Here is a 23,400-nt window from a genome sequence, read left to right as displayed (position 1 = left end):
AGAATTAGTATCCTTCTCAATAAATATTTTGACAAAGTGAATGAATTAGTCATTAATGGGAACAACTCTCAACTAAGGCAGATATATTACATACTTCATTTTATTTTAGCAAACCACTATGAAATTTTTAATATTTTAATATTTAAAATCAGAAATACTACAATATAAATCATTTAACAGGCAGGTAATTTATATAGTATTGAAATTTTATTCATTGCAAAAAAATCATGGCAAGTGCTCTGGAGAAAATGTTATATTTATTAGTTACTTTATTTTTTAGATATTACATTGAAATCTTGCTACAGGAGTATCGACTAAGTGCTTTTGTTGATGTTGGACTGTACCAGTATAGAAATGTCTACTCTGAACAACAGACAGAAGATGCAGTAAATGAAGAACAAATTATCCAGGCTCAGTCAACAGTTGTCCAGGAAGTACAGGTTTGCTATGATTATAGACCCACCTTATAGAAAGTGAATGTTCAAAGATAGGAGTTCTATTTGGTTATTCAGTTTACTAGATAAGAAACTGTTTTGGGGGAAAGTGATCATGGAAAGTTATTGGATTGTTGCTTCGTATGTTGGTATTATAAACTAAAGAGGCTGTTACTTAAGACAACCATTATTTTATAATTTGCAGTAAAATAGGGCAATAAAGAGACATTGAATAGCTGTATTATGATGCTTTTAAAATGTATTTTTCTTCATAGTAAAGATATATATATTTTTTATTGAGAAATAGGTTATAACATTGGAAAACTGGGAAACAACTAATGCAACTAAGGAAGTTCAGAAGATCACAGTAACCAGCCCATGTATAGATGTTAATTCATGTTCACTTTACCAATATAGATTAATTTATAATAAGGAAAAAACTGGTAAGTAATAAATAATAAGGAAGATTTTACTTGTCTTCACGTATGTATAATTATAGAGGTATTTGCAGTTTGCAGTAGCAGTAAAATTCTACTACCTGGAAAATATAATTGTAACATTATGCTCGACAGAAAAGCAGAAAGCTATATTAGATTATAAAGGAAAGCCTTAAAAAACTGTGATAAAAAATGGCATCAATAAAAGCATAAAGAAATAAAACCATGATATATATTATCATTTTCCTCTATTAGAATCATGATAAATGTATATCTAAATGCACACAAGGATTTTATATATTTGTGACTCAGATGTAAGTTAATAGAAATTAAATTCATCGTTATAGAGAAGTAAAACATTTCTTTCAATTTCTCAAATTAAGTGGTAGACCCTTAGTAATTATCTGTGAATACAGATAGCAATTATCTGTGAATAAAAACATTGTATTTCTATATAACAAATGCTGAAAAAATAATCTTTGCTCTTTCTGTTAATTGTTTCAATCAGTAAATATTGATGAGTGTTTAGTGTTTGCCAAATACAGTGCTTATTACTATGGGAATATAAAACAATAAAATATGAGCCCTGGCCTCAAGTTACTAAAATCCAATGAAGAAGTCAATATTATTGGACTTGAATCAATTTCAGAACACAATTTCATTAAGTGATGACTTATATGGTACAGAGTATGAGTGCTTTAAAAAATTCAAATATGAGACATCACTGTTGGTTGTGGTAGTGCAGAAAGATTTCAACTGTTCTTTTATTATTTTTTTTAATTCGTCCAAGTCTTCCTACCTGCTGATGCTTCTGACATCCTGCTGCAATCAGCCTTAAATGACCTTTGGTCTTTAAAACCAGACGCAGTTCAAGTAATAAGAACAAAAAACCCCCAAAATTACATTTACACGATAACGTTTATTTCAACAAGAGGTAAGCATGTTTTTCACTTTACAGTTCTTTAAAGTTTTCCTTGGAAACAAATTTGTATCCTGTGCAGCACAACTGAAAGAGGTAAAAACTCCATAAAATGAGAGAGGAAAAGAATTAGATTGACAGCCTTGATCAGTTTTAGAAAAAATACAAATGAAGTGGTTAATTTTTTCTGTTGTAATTTATATTTCAGTTGTATGTCCAGAACTGTACAACTTCAATTCATGAGCAATATACTATCTGTATATACTACAAATGTGCTATCAGTATAATACTCTACTTTATAAATTAACAAAAATTAGTGAAGATATTAATTAATATCTGGGAGTAAAATTTAAGTAAGTCAGTATTTCCCAGGACACACAAGTTGGGCCAGATTTTGCCTGATGAAAAGATTCTGTGGTCAAATCCACTTTGGAAACACTGCTTACCACGACTTCTACTTGTAGACTGACAGAGCTTATTAGAACACTAAAATCCCTGAGGAGTCCTGCAGTGAGAAACAAACAAACAAACAAAAAAAACAGTTCACCTGTGTTTGATGCAACATTTTCCAAAGTTATTTGACCTCTCTACCTTTTATTTTCAAGTAATAGTTGTTAACTTATTAATATTTCATATTTTCAAGTCTTAAAGCCTTGTTTAGCAACCAATTTGGGTTTTGGAGATACCTACCTCATGAAATAGGTCCCTGAATATACGTATTTATTTTTTGGGGGGACAATCATTATTTTCCAATTAATTTAAGTAAAATGTTACTTCAATGTTTGTCTCATTTTATGAAATTATTTATTTGATTATTGAATGGAGTGTGAAGAATTATATTTAACATCAAGTGAAGTTCTAAAATTTCCCCAAAAGTTAGATGTCAGTATACTGTATAAACGAAAGAAAGGGTATCCTTGTTCTCCTAGGAACTTATTTATAGATCAGAGAAATATGGTACCAAAATCATAACTGGGCAAATTCTAGAACTTTACCCAACAGAGAAGGTGAGTAATATTCCACTAGTAAAGCATCCTCCAAAAGAAAAGAGACATCTGAGGACAAGGCCTATTTTTCCCAAAGTAAAATTGTATAAACAGGCCTTGCAGCATGGGGCTGTTTCCTGAAATTCTGCTTTGTACTCTATTCATGTCTAAAAAAATAGCAATATTCCAGCCTAGCCCTTTACGCTAAGACAGTGGTACTGGCACAAAACTGAAAGAACTTTTGGAATATTCTACTGCCCATTGATCTTTACCTCATGGTCCTAATACCTACTTCTGTTTATCTTATAATACTTCCTTTTAAGCAATGGAAACAAAACCTTAAAGAAATAGCACGTTATCTACTCTTTTCTTATTTCTGCTATGTATAAATCTGCTCAGATTCAAAAGTCTGCATTTTCCCATCATCCTTCTTTTGTGATAATGGAACTCCAAATAAAACCAGTTTTGTTAAATTTGAGTATCTACTATGGATCTATTGATATTTTATTAATCAACATCTTAAAATTCTGTTTGGTACTTTATTGCAGGAGACTTTGATATGCTCAGTTATGAAGTATTTGAAGGGTATAATATCACACTGGATATTACAGAACAAACCAAAGGAAAACCCAGTTTGGACACATTCACACTGAACTGGGATGGGATCACTTCTAAGCCTCTCACTCCAAGGTCATCAGAAGCTGAAGTATGCTCTATATTAACTTTGTAAACAGAAAGCCATTTAAGCATCACCTTTCTATAAAAACACAGTTTAAGGAGTAGTAATATACTCTCCTACTTGGCATGATGGGTTGGAGCCAACCCATAGTGAACAGAGAAGGGAGGAAATATCACAAAGACAGGGAATGAAAGGGGCGTTCTTAGATCTATGCCAACAGGATCCAGTGTATCTCCATAGCAGTCAGCTCTTCATAAGAAAGAATATTTGTTGTGAGTTACTGAATTTTGACAACTACCTATACAATGAGTTTAAGTTAATATTTGTTTGATGATGAAAGATCATACGTCATCCCAAATCCTTAATTCTAAATACCATTTATATCTGTGCTTTGCCAAAGGAATAGATATGGAAATTATAGGAGCCCTCGTGAATGTGTACCGATTCCTGTATAAAACAGAATTATTTATTATGTTTTAAATAATCATAAACACAGACTTTCAGTATCTGTATCTCTTCTTTTGAAAAACAGAATACATCGGGTTGTATAGTTTTCTTTCCAGTTAATTTTGAATTAATTTGGAAAACTATTCATTTGGAATCTGTTTAATTACGTGCTAATTCATTTTGGTTTGCTTCATCGTTCTCTTTAAAAAGCTATTAAACAAATATGTCTACCTTAGTAATAACTAAGTACCCTAAGGTTAACCAATTGAATGTAATGCTTGTCATTCTAAATTAAAACTCTAGAAAAAGTCATAGGACACTTACATTACCACATATTACTTATTTAGGAAATGATCTCATAATTATGGTTAAAATATGGGAATTATCTTATGAATATGTTACAACTAGGTCATAGAATTACTAATGTTCTAACTCTTCATGAAAAATAAGTTACTAAAGTTCATATTGTTAATTTAGTTTCAGGCAGCAGTGGAAGACATGGTTAGTACTAAGTGTCCACCGCAAATTACAAATTTTGAAGAAGGATATGTTGTGAAATACTTCAGAGATTATGAAACTGATTTTAACCTGGTATGGAATGTTTAATGAACTGTGAAACTGACCGAATAATAATTTATTTAAATGTTTGGAATTTTATCATTTTTTTTAAGTAATATTTTTATTATTTATTTAATTTTAATTAAATTTATTGGGGTGACATTTGTTAGTAAAATTTTATGGGTTTCAAGTATCCACTTCTATAATACAACATCTGTATATTGCATTGTGTATTTACCATCCAGAGTCAGTTCTCTTTCCATCACCATATATTTGACCCCCTTTTCCTTATTCTCTCTCCCCCCTTATCCTCTGGTAACCACTAAACTGTTGTCTGTGTCGATGATTTGTGGTTTCTTTGTTTGTCTTGGTCATTTGTTGCGTTCAGTTTCATCTCCTGCATATGAGTGAAGTCATATGGTACTGAAAATCAGAAATGAACTCATAGCATAAATAGGGATAATTTGTGACAATAAAAACACTAAAGGGGAGGGAGTAAATGTCTGAATTAGCAAAGGGGAATGGAGATAAGATGCATGCTGGAGAAAAATGACTATTGTATATATGAAACTTTCTTTACATAAACTGAATGGTAATCACTCAAAAAAAAAATCCAGAACTGAGACACATAACAAAAAGAGAAAACAGAAGAAAAATATTATAGAATACCACCAATATAAAATATCAGGCAGAAACACAAAGCAAAGAAACAGTGAAGACACCAACCGACCAGAAACAAAAGATGAAATGGCCATAGGAAATCCTCATATATCAATAATCACCCTAAATGTAAATAGGCTGAACTCACCATAAAAAGGCACAGAGGAGAAGATTGGATCAAAAATAAAACCCAACCATAGGCTGCCTCCAAGAGACACATCTCAGCTACAAGGAAAAATATAGACTCAAAGTGAAAGTGTGGAAAATGGTACTCCAAGCAAATGGAATCCAGAGAAAAGCAGGTGTATTCATACTAATTTATATCTGATGAAACAGACTTCAGGATAAAAAAAAAAGTAACAAATTACAAAGATGGGCATTTCATAATGATAAAGGGGACAATACAATAAGAAGGCGTAACACTTATCAATATATATGCTCCCAATCAGAGAGCACCAAAATATATAAAGCAACTACCAACAGAACTAAAGGGAGAAACTGACAAAAACACAATCGTAGTAGGGGACCTAAATACACCATTGACAGCTGTGGATACATCATCCAAACAGAAAGTCAATAAAGAAGTAGCAGCTTTAAATGACACATTAGACCAAATGGACATAATTGACATTTACAGAGCTTTTCATCTTAGAATATCAGACTATACAATCTTTTCTACTGCACATGGAACATTCTCAAGGATAGACCATATATTGTGATACAAAACTAGCCTCAGCAAATTTAAGAAGACTGAAATCATACCAAGCATATTCTCCAACCATGATGCTTTGAATTTGGAGATCAACTGCAAAAAGAAAGCGGGAAAAACTATAAATATGTGGAGATTAAACAACATGCTACTAAAGAACGACTGGGTCAAAGCAGAAATAAAAGGAGAAATCGAAAGATACATAGAAACAAATGAGAATGAAAATACATCATATAAAAATTATTGGGATGTAGCAAAAGCAGTATTAAGAGGGAAATTTATATCATCATAGGCCTATTACAAGAAACAAGAAAAATCCCAAATAAACAACCTAACATTACGTCTTAAAGAACTAGAAAAAAAGAAGAACAAGTGAAACCCAAAGTCAGCAGAAGGAAGCAAATAATAAAAATTAGTGCAGAATTAAATTAAATAGAGAACGAAAAGACAGTAGAAAAAAATGGCATTTCTTTTTTGAACTAGCATTAATTATCATTCAAAGTTAAATTGCAAACATAACTTTTTGGTAATGTCTGCCCTAACATCTCTTTGCATTAGAAAATGATTCATTTGTGAAAGCAGCATTTCTACCACACATGAATTTTCTTAATAGAAAGTAGGCAAGATGGACAAATATAAGATCTACAGGGTTTTTTGTGTGTTTTCTTCACTTGGATGCAGAATGTATCCCTTTTCCTCATTCGCTTCAGAGAATACAGTTTATAGTAGGGCATTTGTATAGTAAATTGTTTCCTTTGCTTTCTGAGTTCACCCTCTGGTCAATTAGTACAAGACCTAGTGATTATTTCTTTCTTGGTGAGATAAAAAGTTTTTATTTGTTTTTTTTTTATATATACAGCAAAGAAAATTTAAAATACACTTACCTTTCTAATTCTTATTTTAAAGTCTTGAGGAAGCCAGATAGTCACCATTTCCAAGTGAGTATCATCAGAATAAGAAATATGTTAGTTATTCAATTCAGATCAATACCCTAGAAATATACAAGTCCTTAAAAATGTATATAACGTGATGCTCTATATGAACCCATGTATTAGTGAAAAACGGGAAATCTTTCCACTTTAATGGCCTATGTTTTCAGCTTAATTTAATAAATCTATCTGCACTTGGGTTCTCCTATCTTGAATGTAGTACCTGCAGCCGTGGGGATTGTACACATAATTTACATTATATTCCTTTTCTCCTTCATCTTCCATCATCATTACAACACACATTCTTTGTGCCACTTTCGCCTGACTATTTGTGTTTCACGACACTGCTCTCTCACATCGCTACTTCTTTGCACTGATTTTATCCTCTTTTTGAAGCCCCTTGAACCCCTTTTCTTTTTAAGTAACTCCTGTTTAAAGGCAACTCATATGTCACTTTCTCTGAGTCATCTTTCTTGATGTTTTCTCTGAGTTTATGTGAGGCCTCCCTTCAGCCTTGGTTTTATAATCCTTGGGTCCTTTGTCTCAAACTGGTAGGAACGGTATCCTTCGCCATTTGAACCCTGAAGATTGAACAAGAAGCAAACACTTGAACAAACATACAAAAACTTGGCACACAGTGAACACTGAATAAAGATTTGTGGAAGGAAGGACTACATATCCTTGTGGAGTTCATAATATAGGGGAAAGATGAGGCTTGGGAAATAGTCTGATACAGGTACAAGGGATTATGTGATTACGGACCCAGATGAGTGATGTAGTATAACAGCTTTAGAATTTCAAAGAAGAGAGAACATTTCCAGTTAAAGTAGTTAGGGAAGCAATGGGATCTGAGTTGGAACTTAAAGCACTTGGGTGGGAATGTTAGTAAATAAAGCAGGACATGTTGTCATTTGAAATACTATTATTTCTGCAGGAAGATATTAATAGAGGGCAGATGACAGCTGAAAGTGATGCTTACTGTGGTCGTTATTCCCTGAAAAACCCAGCTGTTCTTTTTGACTCGACAGATGTTAAACCAAACAGACTACCATATGGAGACATTTTATTATTTCCTTATAATCAGGTAAGCTCAACAAAATGATATGCTAATCAAATTTGTAAAATACCTTGGTAATAAAATTTCATGAAATTTTAGGACAAGGAAAAATGCTTGTCATCTGAAATCATGTCACATTGGACAGGCACTGCAGTGCACAGTCTGGGTGCTTGTGATTTCCTCTTCTGTTCATTCTCAAAACAAGAAATTAAAATAATATGCAGCACGATGTACATGTATTCTGCTTTATTGCATAGTTCCATAAAAATTATTTGCATTCAAATTTAAATCCTAAAACAAATATGTATAATTTTTTCAATATTCCTTCATTAATGAAGACGAAACAAAAATGGATACCCATCATAGATTGATCTCAGGTATCTAATGAGGGAAAAGTGAAAAGAAAAAAAATGAGAAGAGGAGATGGGACTTTTAGGATTACTTTTTAAGACTGGCAGTCATAGATTTGCCTTCTCTTGTTTTAAAATTCCCAAATTGTAGCATATGTTCTAAAGTTTGAAGTTCTAAATATATTTGGCATTCTTAAGGTGTTGTAGACCATTAAGTTGGTATTTAATTACTGTTTTAGTGACCTCTCCATCTCGAAAAGCTCAGATGCATTCACATCTTAATTAATCTACCCAAATATTTCTCTCTCCTCTCTCTATATATGTAATAGACTTTTAAATTCACTTAAGAGTTCAGTTAGAGCTGGGCTTAATTATTATATAGCTCCATGACTATAAGGGGTGAATTATTTCCATTTTTTAAGGAAACCATATCTAAGAAAAAAATAGAGAATTAATCATTAATTATAAGGTCACTTGAACTCCACTTCCTCCATTCCAGTTCTTCTGTACCTAATTGGCTGGAGTTAATCATTGTTTTGTGAGTTCTGATACATTTTGTATGGAAAATGCTCAATAGATATTTATTGGTTTGGATTGAATTAATTTGAATTGCTACAAAACAATTTGATTGTAAGATATTGTTACTGTTTTTTTTCCATATTTTCTATGTAGTTATGTTTAGCATACAAAGGATTCCTGGCAAATTATATTGGTCTAAAATTTCAATACCAAGATAAAAGCAAGATTACCAGAAACACTGATATACAATTTACATACAGCTTTGCTTATGGAAACAAGTAAGTTACACTATGAATTTGAAAACTTAAATGATGCTGTAGTATATAAACTATAAAGATAAACCCATTTCCTGTTTGTTTTTGAGAAATAATGAGCATCATGAATCTAACTGCAATTTCCCTGCCCTCTATATAAGCTTCCTACCAGAAATAGCTGTGCCAAAAATAAATCTATAGATTATGAAAATAAAAACTGGTCTAGAGTCATCATCACCCATGACCACTTAAAAGAAAAAAAACAGTGATAAACTGTTCAGTATACCAAATTTTTCTAAGTTTTCTAAAACTTCAGAATCACATAATTAGTAGAATTCTACTTACAGGCCTTCAGTACATTTATTACTTTAAAGAGCGCTTTAACTTAATGTAGTGCTTCATATAACTTTCTAAAATGGACATATCATTCTAAGCTTTGATGTACCAGAGGTGGTTCCCATGATGATTTTGCAAACCATGAAGGAAATGAGAATAAAAAATGTCCAAACAAACTAGGCAGTTCATAACTGCAGTAGTAGCTGATGTAAAAAATTACTGTTAAATTTTATTTAGTTTTTTGGAGGGCAGTATTTATCTCTTTCTTGTAAACTGTCATAGCTGAATTGCTTATTGTAATTTATGGGACTCTGACGCAGTTAGTATTTAATGGAAGGTCTGAATCTAAATTACACATTTAAAAGTACTGTACTATTAATATAAATAACTTAGCACCTTTTTTAGCACCTTAGCCACTTGGAACAGTGCAACTCCAGTGAGCAGTTTTGGAAGTAATAGCAAGTTCCATATTTGTTTCTTAGTATTTGATTGACTTTATTGTTCTATCCCTGATATTTTTTACTAAAATAGTTTACTTCGTTCTTGTGTCTTGTTTTTGTTTATGTGTTCTACACCAAGGTTCGTGCTCCTTAGTTTTCTTAGCTGTTGCCACAGAATATTTTACATTCTTGTGGCTACTGGAAAAACTACAAATAAAAAAATAAAAACCTATATTTGGATACATTAAATCTTTTTACTGACAATGTAAATTTCTGTCTGTCTGCTGTCACTTTGTTATAGCTGCTTTTCTGTGCTAATAAAGTATGCTTCATTGTCTTCTAGTGGAAAAAACCCCAAAACTTTTACTATTTATAATTTTAATGCTTTTTATAGTGTATTTGTCTACATTAAACATTACAACTAATCTATATCCCTACTTAATTAACCATATTTCAGCTGGAAGTATACTTGCATAGACCTTCTGAACCTCATACAAACCAAATACGCTGGGACTAATTTTTCTCTTCAGAGGATTAGTTTACAGAAAGCATCAGAATCACAGTCCTTCTATGTGGATGTAGTTTACATTGGACAGATACCTACAATCTCAATATGGGATGGTATGTTATATCCTTTCATATCTACTTAAACCTTCTAAATCTATTATGTAGTAAAATCTGACTGTGAACATTATTTATATTATGTACTATAGATAGAAACATTAATCTCTAAATATTTATGAGTTATTTTATCACAATAATGTGAATAAATCATAATTTTTAAATGAATAGGGCCAGGATTACATAATAGGATTATTGAATTATTATAAGAGTAAGTGTAGCCTTAATGTAAACTTTGTCATTATAGCAAGAATTAGCTTTTATAGTCCTGGAATCTGTTTATAGATATGTAAACTACGTGGCAAACTTTTTTATTTTGCTTTGTTTGATTTTTGGGAAACAAACTACCAAGATGGAGATCGATTCCTAAAAGCCAACTATTGACCTTGCTGAGGATGTTGACACTGATATCTGTTTAGTGCAATTCAGCTGCATCTTTCCATGGACGTGATAGCAATAAGTAATAATGCGCTAAATGAAAACATTATTTCTGGTAGTCTTAGCATTGTTTTTTAGTCATGTTAGTAGACTCATATATATCAACTGTCCTAATAAAATAATTAAAATTAAACTGTGGTTTATAGAAAATCACCCTAACTCCATTCACCTTAAAAAGTGAGTATTCCCATTTTTCAGAGGAGTTTTGGAATCCTTTCCTTTGGAACAGTTTTCAAGTGCAAGGTTATGAGTCAATGGATAAAAAATTAAATGTTGCTACTTTAGTTACTCCTTTTGAATCCACTGTCACCAGATCTACATTATGATTGGTAGAACACACTTATAAGACAGCTGATTTGTGCTGGGATACATGTAGTTAAACAACATTTATGTAGCACCTACCACATGGCCAGCACTGTGTCAGGTATTAAAGAAAGAGCCGTGAACTTGACAATCCCGTTCCTGCCACACGTACCAGTGAGCACCACATTCAGGGCCCCTAGAACAGAGCAGAGCTAACGCAGGGTTTGGTGGCTTTTAAATAAAAATTTCAACAAATTTTTTTCTGTTTTACCTGATGAGGCTCATATGTCAAAAGACTTTAAGCTTTATATTTTAGAAGTAAAAGTTTACCAAGCACCATGCACTATGCAACTTAAAGTCTTCTTTCTAAAATTTGGTTCTAAACAGTTATTCCATGACATGTGGCTATTACATGATGATGATTTTCTTCTAAACAGCAGAAGCTATGCCATTTTATTTCTCATTTACTTTACGTCCTTTAGAAATGCCAGAGAGAAGACTCCCAGCATTAGCAAATAAAGGAATATTTTTAAAGCACTTTCAGGTGAATCAGACTGAAGTTAATGGATCAAGTAGGACCAAACAATATTCTGTCACCATGACTTCATATAATTGTAGTTATAATATACCCATGATGGCTGTGAGCTTTGCGCAGGTAAGCCCAGAATTTTACAAGTTACTATTTTCAACTTATGAAGCATTAGTTTTGATCTAGTAAACTTTCCTTTTAATTTTTACAAATAGCTGACATAGAGATTGAATATCTTTTAATAGGACAAGACAGTTATTTTAAGGATAAATGAAGATTTAATGGCTTATTGAACTTGAGCGTAGAAGTTCACTTTAAGCATTAAAAAAACATGTTCAAAAAATATACCTATGGGGAAAATGCGAAAATAGCCTTAAGAAACAGTTCATCAGATTTAAGTAGAATTTTCTCTGTTGATTTATTAATAAAAGGAAAAGTGGTGGACTCTTCCAATAAAGATCCGTCCAGAGATTATTGAAAGAAAATTTGAGATTCTATATTGTTTTTAAATTGTTTCTGTTATAAATACCATTCATGTTTTGCTTATATCAAGTTTTCCACAAGTCCAAAAGGATCTGAACAATAGCTTTTATTGCTTGAGTTATTTTTAGTAAGATAAGTATTAAATATTAAAAATGTGATGAGTATTTTTAAATTTAATGTCCTACAAAAATATATGAATCAATATAATTTCCTACAACAAACAAAAATATAATAAACTCAAGATTAAGGGTTAAATAATGGTTAAATGTTATAGACAGAATCTCATAAATAATGTTTTGCTAACTAAATGATTTTAAGATTAAAAATACTAAAAAACTAAGTATTCCACAAAAATTGCCTTTACCTCATTCTGGCCCAATGTTTTAATCTTAATATCTTCAAGATGAATGTCTTGTAAATATTTTTCATTCTTTTACTCTTAGCTCTATAACAAAATGTAGTTACTAACTCAGGGCTTGTGTTGTCAAAGTGTCTATGTCAAAAGTCTTCCTTTTTTTTTTTACCTCATTAAAACTGGTAATTGTATCCTCTAGATTTAGCTATTTACCCATCTTTTTCCCAATAGTAGGTAACATCTTGTATAACTATAGAATAACGGCACAACCAGAAATTGACATCGATACAATCTTCCTACCTTATTCAGATTTTGCCAGTTCTACATACTTTTATTTGTGTGTATGTGTGTATATGTGTAGTTCTGTACAATTGTATCACATGTGTCGATTCATCTGGCCACCATGGAACAATTCAATCACAAGGATCCCTCATACTACCCTTTATAGCCACAGCCATCTCTCTCCCACCTAAACTCCCTTTTATCTGTAAATTACTAATCCGTCTCTATAATTTTGTCATTTCAACAATGTTATATAAATGGAATCAGACCTTATATAATCATGCCAGTATGTAGCCTTTTGAGATTGGCTTTTTTCTCTCGGCATAATTTTTTTGAGATCCCTCCAAGTTGTTGTCTTTATCAGTAGTGTGTACATTTTGTTTGCTGAGTAATATTTAATGGTATGGATGCCCCACAGTTTGTTTAACCACTTACTCATTGAAGGATATTTGAGTTGCTTCCAGGTTGGGGCTATTATAAATAAAGCTGCTATAAATATTAATCTATAGGTTTTCATGTGACATAAAATTTTCCTTTTACTGGGTTAATTGGCCGTGTATTAGTACATGTATAGTTTTGTAAGAAACTGCCATACTCTTTTCCAGAGTGAGTGTATCATTTGCACTCTCACCAACAATATAAGAGTGATTCAGTTTCCATACAAACTTGCCAGCATTGACATTATCACTATTTTTATTTTAGTTATTCTGATAGGGTAGGGACTGATACTCCTTTTGGTGTTAATTTGCTTTCCCTAATGGCTAAGGATGATGAATACCCATGTATCTTCCTCTGTGAATTGTTTCTTCTTCTTTTTTTTTTTTTTTTGCCCATTTTCTAGTTGGATAATTTTCTTATTGTTGATATTTTAAAGCTCTTTATATATTCTAGACATAAGTCTTTGGTCAGATATGTGATTTGCAAATATTTTCTTCCAGTCTGTCCCTTGCCTTTTCATCTTCTTCATACGGCCTTTCATAGAGCAAAAGTGTTTAGGTTTTTTCTTTTTAATTTAATTTTTTATTTAGGTATAGTTGATGTACAATCTTATATTGGTTAAATTAGTTTCAGGTGTACAATATAGTGATTCGACATTTTTATACTTTACTATATGATCACCCCACTAATTCTAGTAAACATCTATCACCATGTAAACTTATCGTAATATTATTGACTATTGTCCTTCCTCCTTTCACCCACCCACCCCCACTCCCTCCTAGCTAGTAACCATCCCTTTTATCTCTGTTTCTGAGTCTGTTTTTTGTTTTGATTATTTGTTTGTTTTGTTTTTAGATTCCACATATAAGTGATATAATAGTGTATTTGTCTTTTTTTGCCTGACTTGTTTCACTTAGCATAATACCCTCTAGGTCCACCCATGTTGTCACAAGTGGCAAGATTTCATTCTTTTTTATTGCTGCATTTTATATATATATATATATATATATATATATATATATATATATATATATACACACACACATATACATAATGCTCATACAGACACATGCACACCACATCTTCTTTATTCATTCATTTATCAATAGACATCTAGTTTGCTTCCATATCTTGGCTATTGTAAATAATACTGCAATGAACAGAGAGATGCATATATCTTTCTGAATAGTGTTTTCATTTTCTTTGGATAAATACCCAGAAGTGGAATTATTAGATTGTATGGTATATCTGTTTTTAGCTTTGTGAGGAATCTCCGTACTGCTTTCAATAATGGCTGTACCAGTCAGCAGTCCCACCAACAGTGCACAAGGGTTCCCTTTTCTCCACATTCTCGCCAACACATGTTATTTGTTGACTTTTTGATAATAGCTGTTCTGACTGATGTGTGGTGGTATCCCATTTTGATTTGGATTTGATTTTCATTTACCTGATGACTAGTGATGTTGAGCATCTTTTCGTATGTCTGTTGGCCAGCTGTGTGTCTTCTTTGGAGAAATGTCTTTTCATGTCCTCTGTTTTTTTCGATAGGATTGCTAATTTTTTCGTTACTTGGTTGTATGTGTTTGTTATGTATTTTGGATATCAACTGCTTATTGGATATATCATTGCAAATATATTCTCCCATTCAGTAGGTTGCCTTTTTGTTTTGTTGAAGGTTCTCTTTGCTTTGCAGAAGCTTTTTAGTTTGATGTAGTCCCATTTGTTTATTTTTACTTTTGTTTCCCTTGCTCAAGGGAGCATATCCAAAAATATATTACTCAGACTGTTGTCAAATAGTTTACTTCCTATGTTTTCTTCTAGGAGTTTTCAGGCCTTATATTTAAGTACTAACCTGTTTTGAGTTAATTTTTGGATATGGTTTAAGAAAGTGTCCAGTTTCTTTTTCTTTTTTTTCACGTATCTGTCTAGTTTTTCTAACAAAAAGATTATGCACCATGATCAAGTGGGATTTATACCAGGGATACAGGAGTGGTTCAACATCTGCAAAACAATGTGATTCATCACATAAACAAAACCAAGGATAAAAATTATATGATTGTCTCAATAGATGCAGAAAAAGTGTTTAACAAAATTTAACATCCATTTATGACAAAAACTCTCAACAAAGTGGGTATAGAAGAAAATTACCTCCACTTGATAAAGGGTATATCTCATGAGCCCATAGCTAACATACTCAATGGTGAAAAACTGAAAGCTTTTTCTATAAGATCAGGAGCAAGACAAGGTTGGCCACTTTCACCACTGTTATTCAACATAGTACTGGAAGTCCTAGCCACAGCAATCAGACAAGAAAAAAAAAAAAAAAAAGAAGAAGGCATCCAAATAGGAAAGGAAGAAGTAAAACTGTAACTGTTTGCAGATGATATGATACTATATATAGAAAACCCTAAAGAATCCACTAAAAAATTAATAGAATTAATAAAAGAATTCAGTAAACTAGCAGGATACAAAATTAATATACAGAAATCATCATGTTCCTATACACCAATAGCAAACAATCAGAAGGAGAAATGAAGAAAACAATCCCATTCACAATTGCATCAAAAAGAGTGAAATACCTAGGAATAAACTTACCCAAGTTGGTGAAAAAACTGTACTCTGAAAACTATAATACATGAAGAAAGAAATTGTAGAGGACATAAATAAATGGAAGGATTTACTGAACTCATGTATTGGAAGAAATATTGTTAAAATGACTGCACTACCCAAAGTAATATACAGATTCAATGCAATTCCTATCAAAATACCAATGCCATTCTTATCAGAACTAAAATTTGTATGGAACTACAAAAGACCCCAAATAGCCACAGCAATCTTGAGAAAGAACAAAGTTGGAGGTATCACACTCCCTGATCTCAATCTATACGAGGCTCTGTACTAATCAATACAGTATGGTACTGGCACAAACACAGACACACAGATCAATGAAACAGAATGGAAAGCCCAGAAATAAACCTTCATTTACATGGTCAACTAATCTACAACAACGGAGGTAAAAATATAGACTGGAGTAATGACAATGTCTTCAAAAGTCTTTCATTTTGATGAGATACAATTTATCAGACTTTTCCTTTTATGAATGGTGCTTTCAGTTTCAGAACTCTTCACTTAGCCTTAAGTCCTGAATGTTTTTCTTTTTTTTTTTTTTTCTGAAAGTTTTACAGCTATATATTTTTCATTTAAGCTCATGGTCCATTTTGAGTTAACTTTTGTATAAGAAGTGTAATTTTAGATGGAGGTTCGTGTGTTTGCCTATGGCTCTAATTGCCCAGCACTATTTATTGAAAAGACTATCCTTCCTCTATGAAATTAATTTTTCACTTTTATCAAAAATCAGTTGGGTGTATTTGTGTCAGTATATTTCTGGATTCTCCATTCTGTACGATTGCTCTGTGTGTCGATTCTTCTCATAATCTCATGTAACCACTACTCGGATCAAGACAAAGAAAATCATTAGCTTCCAAGAGATGTCCTGGTGCCTTCTCCTTGTCACCCCTAGAAATACCACTATTTTGACTTCTATCACCATTAATTAGTTTTGCTTGTTTTTAATCATATCTATTAGTAATACAGCATGTACTCTTTTTCATCTAGCTGTTTTAATTCAATACTGTGAGATTCGTGTGTTGCCTGGAACTGTAGTTCATTCTTTTTTTATTGCTTTACAGTATTCCATGGTGTGTGTATATCACAATTTATCCATCCTATTGATAGACTTCTGCATTATTTCCAGTTTGGAGCTATCGTGAATAAAGGCATTATGAACATTCTTGTATCTGTCTTTTGGGATTTACATTTATTCATTTCTGGGGACAGTGGGGCTTATAGTTAACAGATAACTATGAGGGATCAGAAACAGGTGAATGTCGTTTTCACTGTTACAATCTATGAATTTTTATAACTTGTGTTTCTTTTGGCACTTACCATTAGACAGGTATTTCCTTAGTCTGGATCAGTCACTGTACTGACCATTCACTTCCTCACATTGTTAGGTACATTTTCAAGTCCCCATATGTTATTTCTTCAAAAAGGTTTTTAGGTTTTTGATAGCCAGGACCATATCTCATGTTTCTCTGCCTCCCCGCAGTGATTAGCATTGTACCTTGAACAGAATGCCGGCTCAATAAATATTTGTTCCTTGAGTGATGGAGGGGATACTCTGAATTAATGAGGTATTACTGTGGTTCCAGAAGGTTGCTGCACAAATGACTGAGTTAACTTAGGCCTCATTATTGCAGCTATATAGGTATGGTCTCTGTTGATTTATGTGACTCTCCTTAATGTTCTGAAGAATCTTGAATATCTGATGCTCATTTATGTCATATCACAGAATCGTACTATGGTGAAATAGAAATCGTGTTAGCCATTGTTACGTTTAATCATTTTATCAATATTTATTTTGGAAATTAGATAATCACAAATGAGACAGAGAATGAGTCTGTTTACAGAGGAAATAATTGGCCAGGGGAGTCAAAGATTCGTATTGAAAGAATTCAAGCAGCGTCTCCACCTCTAAGTGGCAGTTTTGACCTTCACGTTTATGGACATGTTCTCAAAGGTATATAAAAAAATTCAGAGCATGGTAAATGTATCAATTGGACAGTGCTGATCTAGACAACCATATAAATATTTTGGTGTATTTCTTTCTAATAGCATTTCTCTACATAATTTATATACTTGAAATTATGTCAGTAATGTAAAGCTAACTGATACAGAACAAATTGTATTTTCCTATTTTCTTTATTGCCTCACCAGATATGCCAGGTTATATTCCCAAAAGTTTGTTTTTCTTGTATATCCACAGCTTATAGATTATCTATAGTTAATTGATATTAAAAAGAAAAATATTTGAGCCGAGGCTATAATCAGGTGTACATCACTCATGTAATTTTTGTTTCTAAGAGATATATAAATTCTTGACAAAAGTAGGATGCAAATTCATTTTTACAATATTGGAGGAGGACAGTTGGTTTAAAGGGATAATACGTAGTACACAATTCATGTATTTTAAGGATGAAATTGGTTTGTGAATTTTTGACCCCTGCTGTTTGCCATCCCTCTGTGAGTGCAGGCCTCTCCGCTGATGTGTCAGCTGCAGATTTACAGTTTGCTCTCCAGAGTCTGGAAGAAGTGGGAAGAGTCTCTGTTACACGAGAGGGAACCTGTGCTGGATTCTCGTGGAACATCAAGTGGAAAAGCATATATGGAAAGCAGAATCTTCTACAGGTTCCCTCATTTGTCTTAGTTTCTGTTTTCTTCTCTGTGTTGCATGCTTAGTTGCACCCTGCTTCATTCCAAAAAGAATTGGAGACTACACATATAATTTAAAATGCCATCTGTAGACTAAACATTAAAGAAAGGAAATTGAGCACAAGAAGACTGTTCTACATTAAGTTGACCGGATGGTCTCGCTCGTGGAGAAGTGCTGTTGGTACTTTTTTCCTTTTCCCCTCTGGAAAAAGTCTAGGAACATGTGTCAAAAGACCCTTGATAGGGGCAGGAAGAGCCTAGACAAGGTCAGGCTCAGAAGAGCCTAGGCAGGGTCAGTCTCTGAACTAAATCTGGGTATACTTTAAAGGTGGGGGAAAGCAAACATAATCACTGTCTAGAATTCTACCACTGTGCACGAGAGCTGTATTCTGGGGCCTTGGATGTTTTTGTGGTTTTAAAGATGACCTTTTTAAGTTCATAAGGGAGTCACCCCTTAAGTTCTCACCTAATTACCTTTGCTTAGTCAGAGTGTGGAAGGGGCCAGTAGAGAGGAGTCAGGGCCAGTGTATGTGAAGGCGAGTAGTCTAGAACAGACTAGGGGCTCAGATTGTCAAACATTAAAAAACTTATACTCTCTTTTCAGGATATGAGTGTGAGGCAACAGTAAATTAGTATGCACTTTTTAGAGGATAATTTAGTAGTATCTAAATATAGGTACCTTATGGTTCATCAATCTCAGCTATATAACTCTCTATGACTGAAATAATAATACAAGTTTTAAATGATATAAGCAGAAAGGTAGTCACTGCTGCATTATTTGCAGTCACGAAAACCTAGAACTTTAAATTCCCATCAATAGAAGAATGGTTGCTAAAATGACACAACCTTAGCATGAATACCATGTAGCCATATGTAGACGCACGTATATTTACCTGGAAAGATGTCCATGACATAAGGTGGAAACAAAATAGAACTCTATTTATGAAAAAAATTTTTAAAAAAGGTTATGGGGAAAAACGAGACCAAAGAAAAAGGTATATAAACATAGAATACAATGTACCATACATAGACTATATGGATATCACAAAGATGTGGGGGTTATTTTAAGAAAACACATGCCTGCACTCAAATTAGAAATTCCACAACTGAGACAGCTGTAGTGACTGGTCTTCCTCTTGGTCTATCTGCTGCTGTCTGCGCATCACTCTCTTCTCTCTTTTCTGATTAGTCTCGCCTGCTTCATCGTCATTTCTGCTCTTCATCTCTTTGGATCACACATGGCCCCCCCCAGGGTGATGCCTGTCTGTTAGCCCCTGTGTACATCACAAGGCTACCATATTGGCAGAGGGATTTTGGAAGGAACATGTTGTACATTTTGAATTGGTTTCATTTTTACCATTTGCAGAAAATGAAATTCTGTAAGTGGATGAAAAACCAGGGTAGTCAGAAGTGAAAAATGCTAAAGGGGAAAAGTTGACTCTCAGATGGAAAGAGGACTAAACTTTTCAATTAGTTAGCCATCATTTATTTAGGAAAGTGGTCATATTCAGAAAAAAGCGTAGAACATTTTGAGAAAATCAAATTTAATAAATTTATTTTCTTTGAGTATATTTTATTCTGAAAATTCAGGTTAATTTTAGTCATTTAATTCAAGTTGTAGGTGATGCACTATATATAATGCAATAATTTTAGCTTTTCTTGGGTAGATTATGCTCATTTTTGAAGAGGCTCCTTTCCCAAGAAATGTGATTAAAATGTTTTGGTTTTTTTTTTCAAATCCTTTACCTTTTATTCACTTTTAACCACGTGTAAATTTAACAAGAAAAACTAGTGTGGTCATATTCATTATAGCCTTTCTAGTAAAATAATTTTGTCTAAAAAATAGATTAATGACTCCAACATTATTGGTGAAAAAGCTAATATGACAGTCATGAAGATAAAGGAAGGGGGCTTATTCAGACAGCGCATACTTGGAGACCTACTTCGTACACCCACCCAACAGCCACAGGTATTTTTAAAACTTTCCTCATGCTGTTTGATATAATTTTAAATGTATAACTAGTTTGTAATACAGTAAAGCCCTGGTAAAACAGGAGAAATTACATCTTTATTTTCATGTGAATATTTGTGTTAATAGTTGTTCAACTCAATAATATCATTTTATGACCTTTGGAAAAATTATCTTCTGATAAAAGAATGGATTTTTAAGCTCTACTACAGTCTGTTAGAATTTGAAAATATATTCTTTCATTTAATCTTCACAATAACACTGTGAAGTAATTTTTAATGTTACTATTTTAATGATGAGGAATTTGAGTGTAAGAGTTTAGGTAACTTTCCCAAGAGTAACCTTTATTTTCCTTCATAGCACTCAACAGCACCAGGGCATAATGTGCTTTTACTTTAGTAGTATTATTATTATTTATAGTCCTATGCAACTATCATCTCACCCTCACTAGACTATAAGTTGGGTACAGATGGTGGGATGTCATCTGTTTTGTTTAATGTTGTATTCCTACATCCGAACATTTACAGTTGTGCCTGATACAGAGTGATCACATTTGCTGAATCAATGAATGAATAAATGAAGTATCAAAGCAGAAAAAGTACAATTAGAATAGACTAACTTTTGTAAACAAATAAACAAAATTCCATCATTCGTTCTATGCATATTCTACTGAAACACGCTAACTCTTTACCTCTATTCTCTATCTCTGTGTTTTCTTATTTGAAGGTTGAAGTCTATGTCAATGGAATTCCCGCTAAATGTTCAGGTGATTGTGGATTTACATGGAATCCCATGACTACTCCCCTCGTCAGGGCTATAAGCCCCTCTCAAGGTAGCCTCCTGCTTTTTAACTATGGGGTAGAAGACAACTAGCAAAACTGTAAATTCCAATAATAATTTTTTTGTATGCTGGTGTTACCAACTAAGGCAAGCAGACAGTTCTACATAGTGAAAAAAAAAATCTGTCAGATCAGAAAGCTATAGAAAAATCATTATTTTTGAAGAACAAACAAACAAAAAAAACCTTTGCAGTTGAACTCACTGGTCTTCTACTTCTTCCCTTTCATCACATTAGAATTAGTCTCTAAAAATTCACTCTGATGTTGAGGCATTTTTCTTACACTCTACTACCGAGGGTATTAATTGGATCTTTCATCACATGAGACTACCTCTTCTAGGAGATTTAGTATTAAAAGGCTAGTAACAAGACAGCTGCTGTTGAGTAAAAGAAAATAATTAGGTCTAGATTTGAGAAGAAAAGATAGAGAAATTATTGCCAAGAACTCAGTCTGGGGTAACACATTATACCATGTCTTCATACTATGTGATTGCCTTAAAAAAATGTGATTATGCTTTGTGTCTGAACTCCTTTGTGTCTGAGACCTTGGCAATTGTCACAATTGCCGAGATTTTAAAAGCAAAGAAATTGTAACTAAAAATAACTGCATAAGATGTTTGTTAGTGTTTTAAGGTAGATGTCTATGATCATTTTTAACCTTTGCCTTATAGTATAAGGTCAATACTACCAATTTCAACTGTGACAATCACACTTGAAGTCATATCATTGCTTCCATTATTGATCTGGTCTTCCTCAATGCTCCTTTTGACAATCCTCAAATGACTGAAGTATAATTATATGTCGAAAAATAAAATTTGAAATTTAAATATAGCACATCTTTTTGTTGAAAGAATATATCCTTCAGACTTTTTGTTTTTTACAGTAATGATATTAACTTTTGGATAATTCATGTTACATGGGGTCAACACTTTCAAGAATAAGGATTGGATGAACTTTAATTTGGTTATAGTCCTTTGGGATCCTTAGCCTTCTTTGTGTTGTGTAATGAATTTCCACTTTTGTATGCTCTGCCTAAAAAAATTATTTCTTGTTCAAAATAATTAACCTGAATTACTTTTTACCACATTTTGATAAATTTAAAAACAATGAAAAGGTAAATATAAATAATGCTATTAAAAAACTATATTCTCGTTCCTGAAAATTAACAGCTGTTGACATTTTGTCATACTTACTTCTAATCATCAGTTTAAGAAAGAAAATATTACAGGGACTGCAGAAGGCCCCTTTAAGCACCATCCCTAGTCCTAGTCACCTGTAAACTTCCCCAGAGGAAATCAGAGTAATTAATTTTGTGTGTATTCTTCCATGCCATTTTTAATACTTTTTGTATATAACACAAACAGTAATTGTACCAGTTTTTTAAATTTTATGAATGAGATATTACAGTGTAAATATCATTTGCATCTTTTATTGTTCAGCATTCAATTTGAGAAATATCTAATTCATCACTTTGAAATATTTTTATGAACATACCAATTTATTTGTTTTTCTGTTAATGGACATTAAGACTGTTCACAGTTTTTTGTTTTTATGTGTAAGACTGGACTGAGCTTTGTTGTACAAATCTAGTACATACATGTTAGAGCTTTAGGATACGTGCCCAGACATGGAATTGCTGGGTAATAATTGAGTATATGTGTAGTCAGTTTATTAGATGACCAGATTGCCCTCCAATGTAGCTGTACCTCCAGCAGGAATGAGAGCACCATATTCCCCACTTCTTGCCAGCACTCGATATTATCAGCTTCCTAATTTTTGGTCAATCTGGTGGGTGGGCAAAAGCAGTTATCTCATTATTGTTTTAATGTGTCTGTTCCTTGATTAGTAATGCACATAAGTGTCTTCTTGTGTGTTTCTTGGACATTTAGATTATTTTTCTGCAAATTGCTTGTTAACATCCCTTATCCATTTATCAAATTATCTTTTTTTCCTACCGAGTTGTAACAGTGTACTGTGTACGTGTTTAACAATCCTTTGCACATGTCTTCTTCCAGTATATCACTTGTGTTTCGTTTTAGTATCTTGTTCATGGAAACATTTAAATAATTAATTTATTCTAATTTATGTATCTTGTCCTTTATGATTAACCATAGCTTTTTGTATCTTATTTAAGAAATTTCTATATTAAAGTCGTTAAG

The 23,400-nt window shown here is 32.7% G+C and overlaps 1 protein-coding gene across 1 annotated transcript in view; it reads left to right on the top strand.

Annotated features, from left to right (window-relative positions):
* PKHD1L1 (PKHD1 like 1) overlaps positions 1-23,400 on the top strand; it is a 151,464-nt gene that overhangs the window by 37,726 nt on the left and 90,338 nt on the right. The window contains exons 15-27 of the mRNA XM_019750644.3: positions 281-440; positions 742-877; positions 1,662-1,805; positions 3,325-3,482; positions 4,380-4,493; positions 7,693-7,842; positions 8,838-8,962; positions 10,172-10,335; positions 11,559-11,731; positions 17,595-17,742; positions 18,256-18,410; positions 20,281-20,403; positions 21,130-21,235. Coding sequence (XP_019606203.3) covers positions 281-440; positions 742-877; positions 1,662-1,805; positions 3,325-3,482; positions 4,380-4,493; positions 7,693-7,842; positions 8,838-8,962; positions 10,172-10,335; positions 11,559-11,731; positions 17,595-17,742; positions 18,256-18,410; positions 20,281-20,403; positions 21,130-21,235 — 1,856 coding nt within the window. The remainder of the gene's footprint in view (positions 1-280; positions 441-741; positions 878-1,661; positions 1,806-3,324; positions 3,483-4,379; positions 4,494-7,692; positions 7,843-8,837; positions 8,963-10,171; positions 10,336-11,558; positions 11,732-17,594; positions 17,743-18,255; positions 18,411-20,280; positions 20,404-21,129; positions 21,236-23,400) is intronic.

The sequence above is a fragment of the Rhinolophus sinicus genome, chromosome 6, assembly GCF_057876585.1.
Source record: "Rhinolophus sinicus isolate RSI-liver-muscle chromosome 6, RSI-T2T, whole genome shotgun sequence".
Lineage (NCBI taxonomy): Eukaryota > Metazoa > Chordata > Mammalia > Chiroptera > Rhinolophidae > Rhinolophus > Rhinolophus sinicus.
This window is presented reverse-complemented; position numbering and strand designations above follow the sequence as displayed.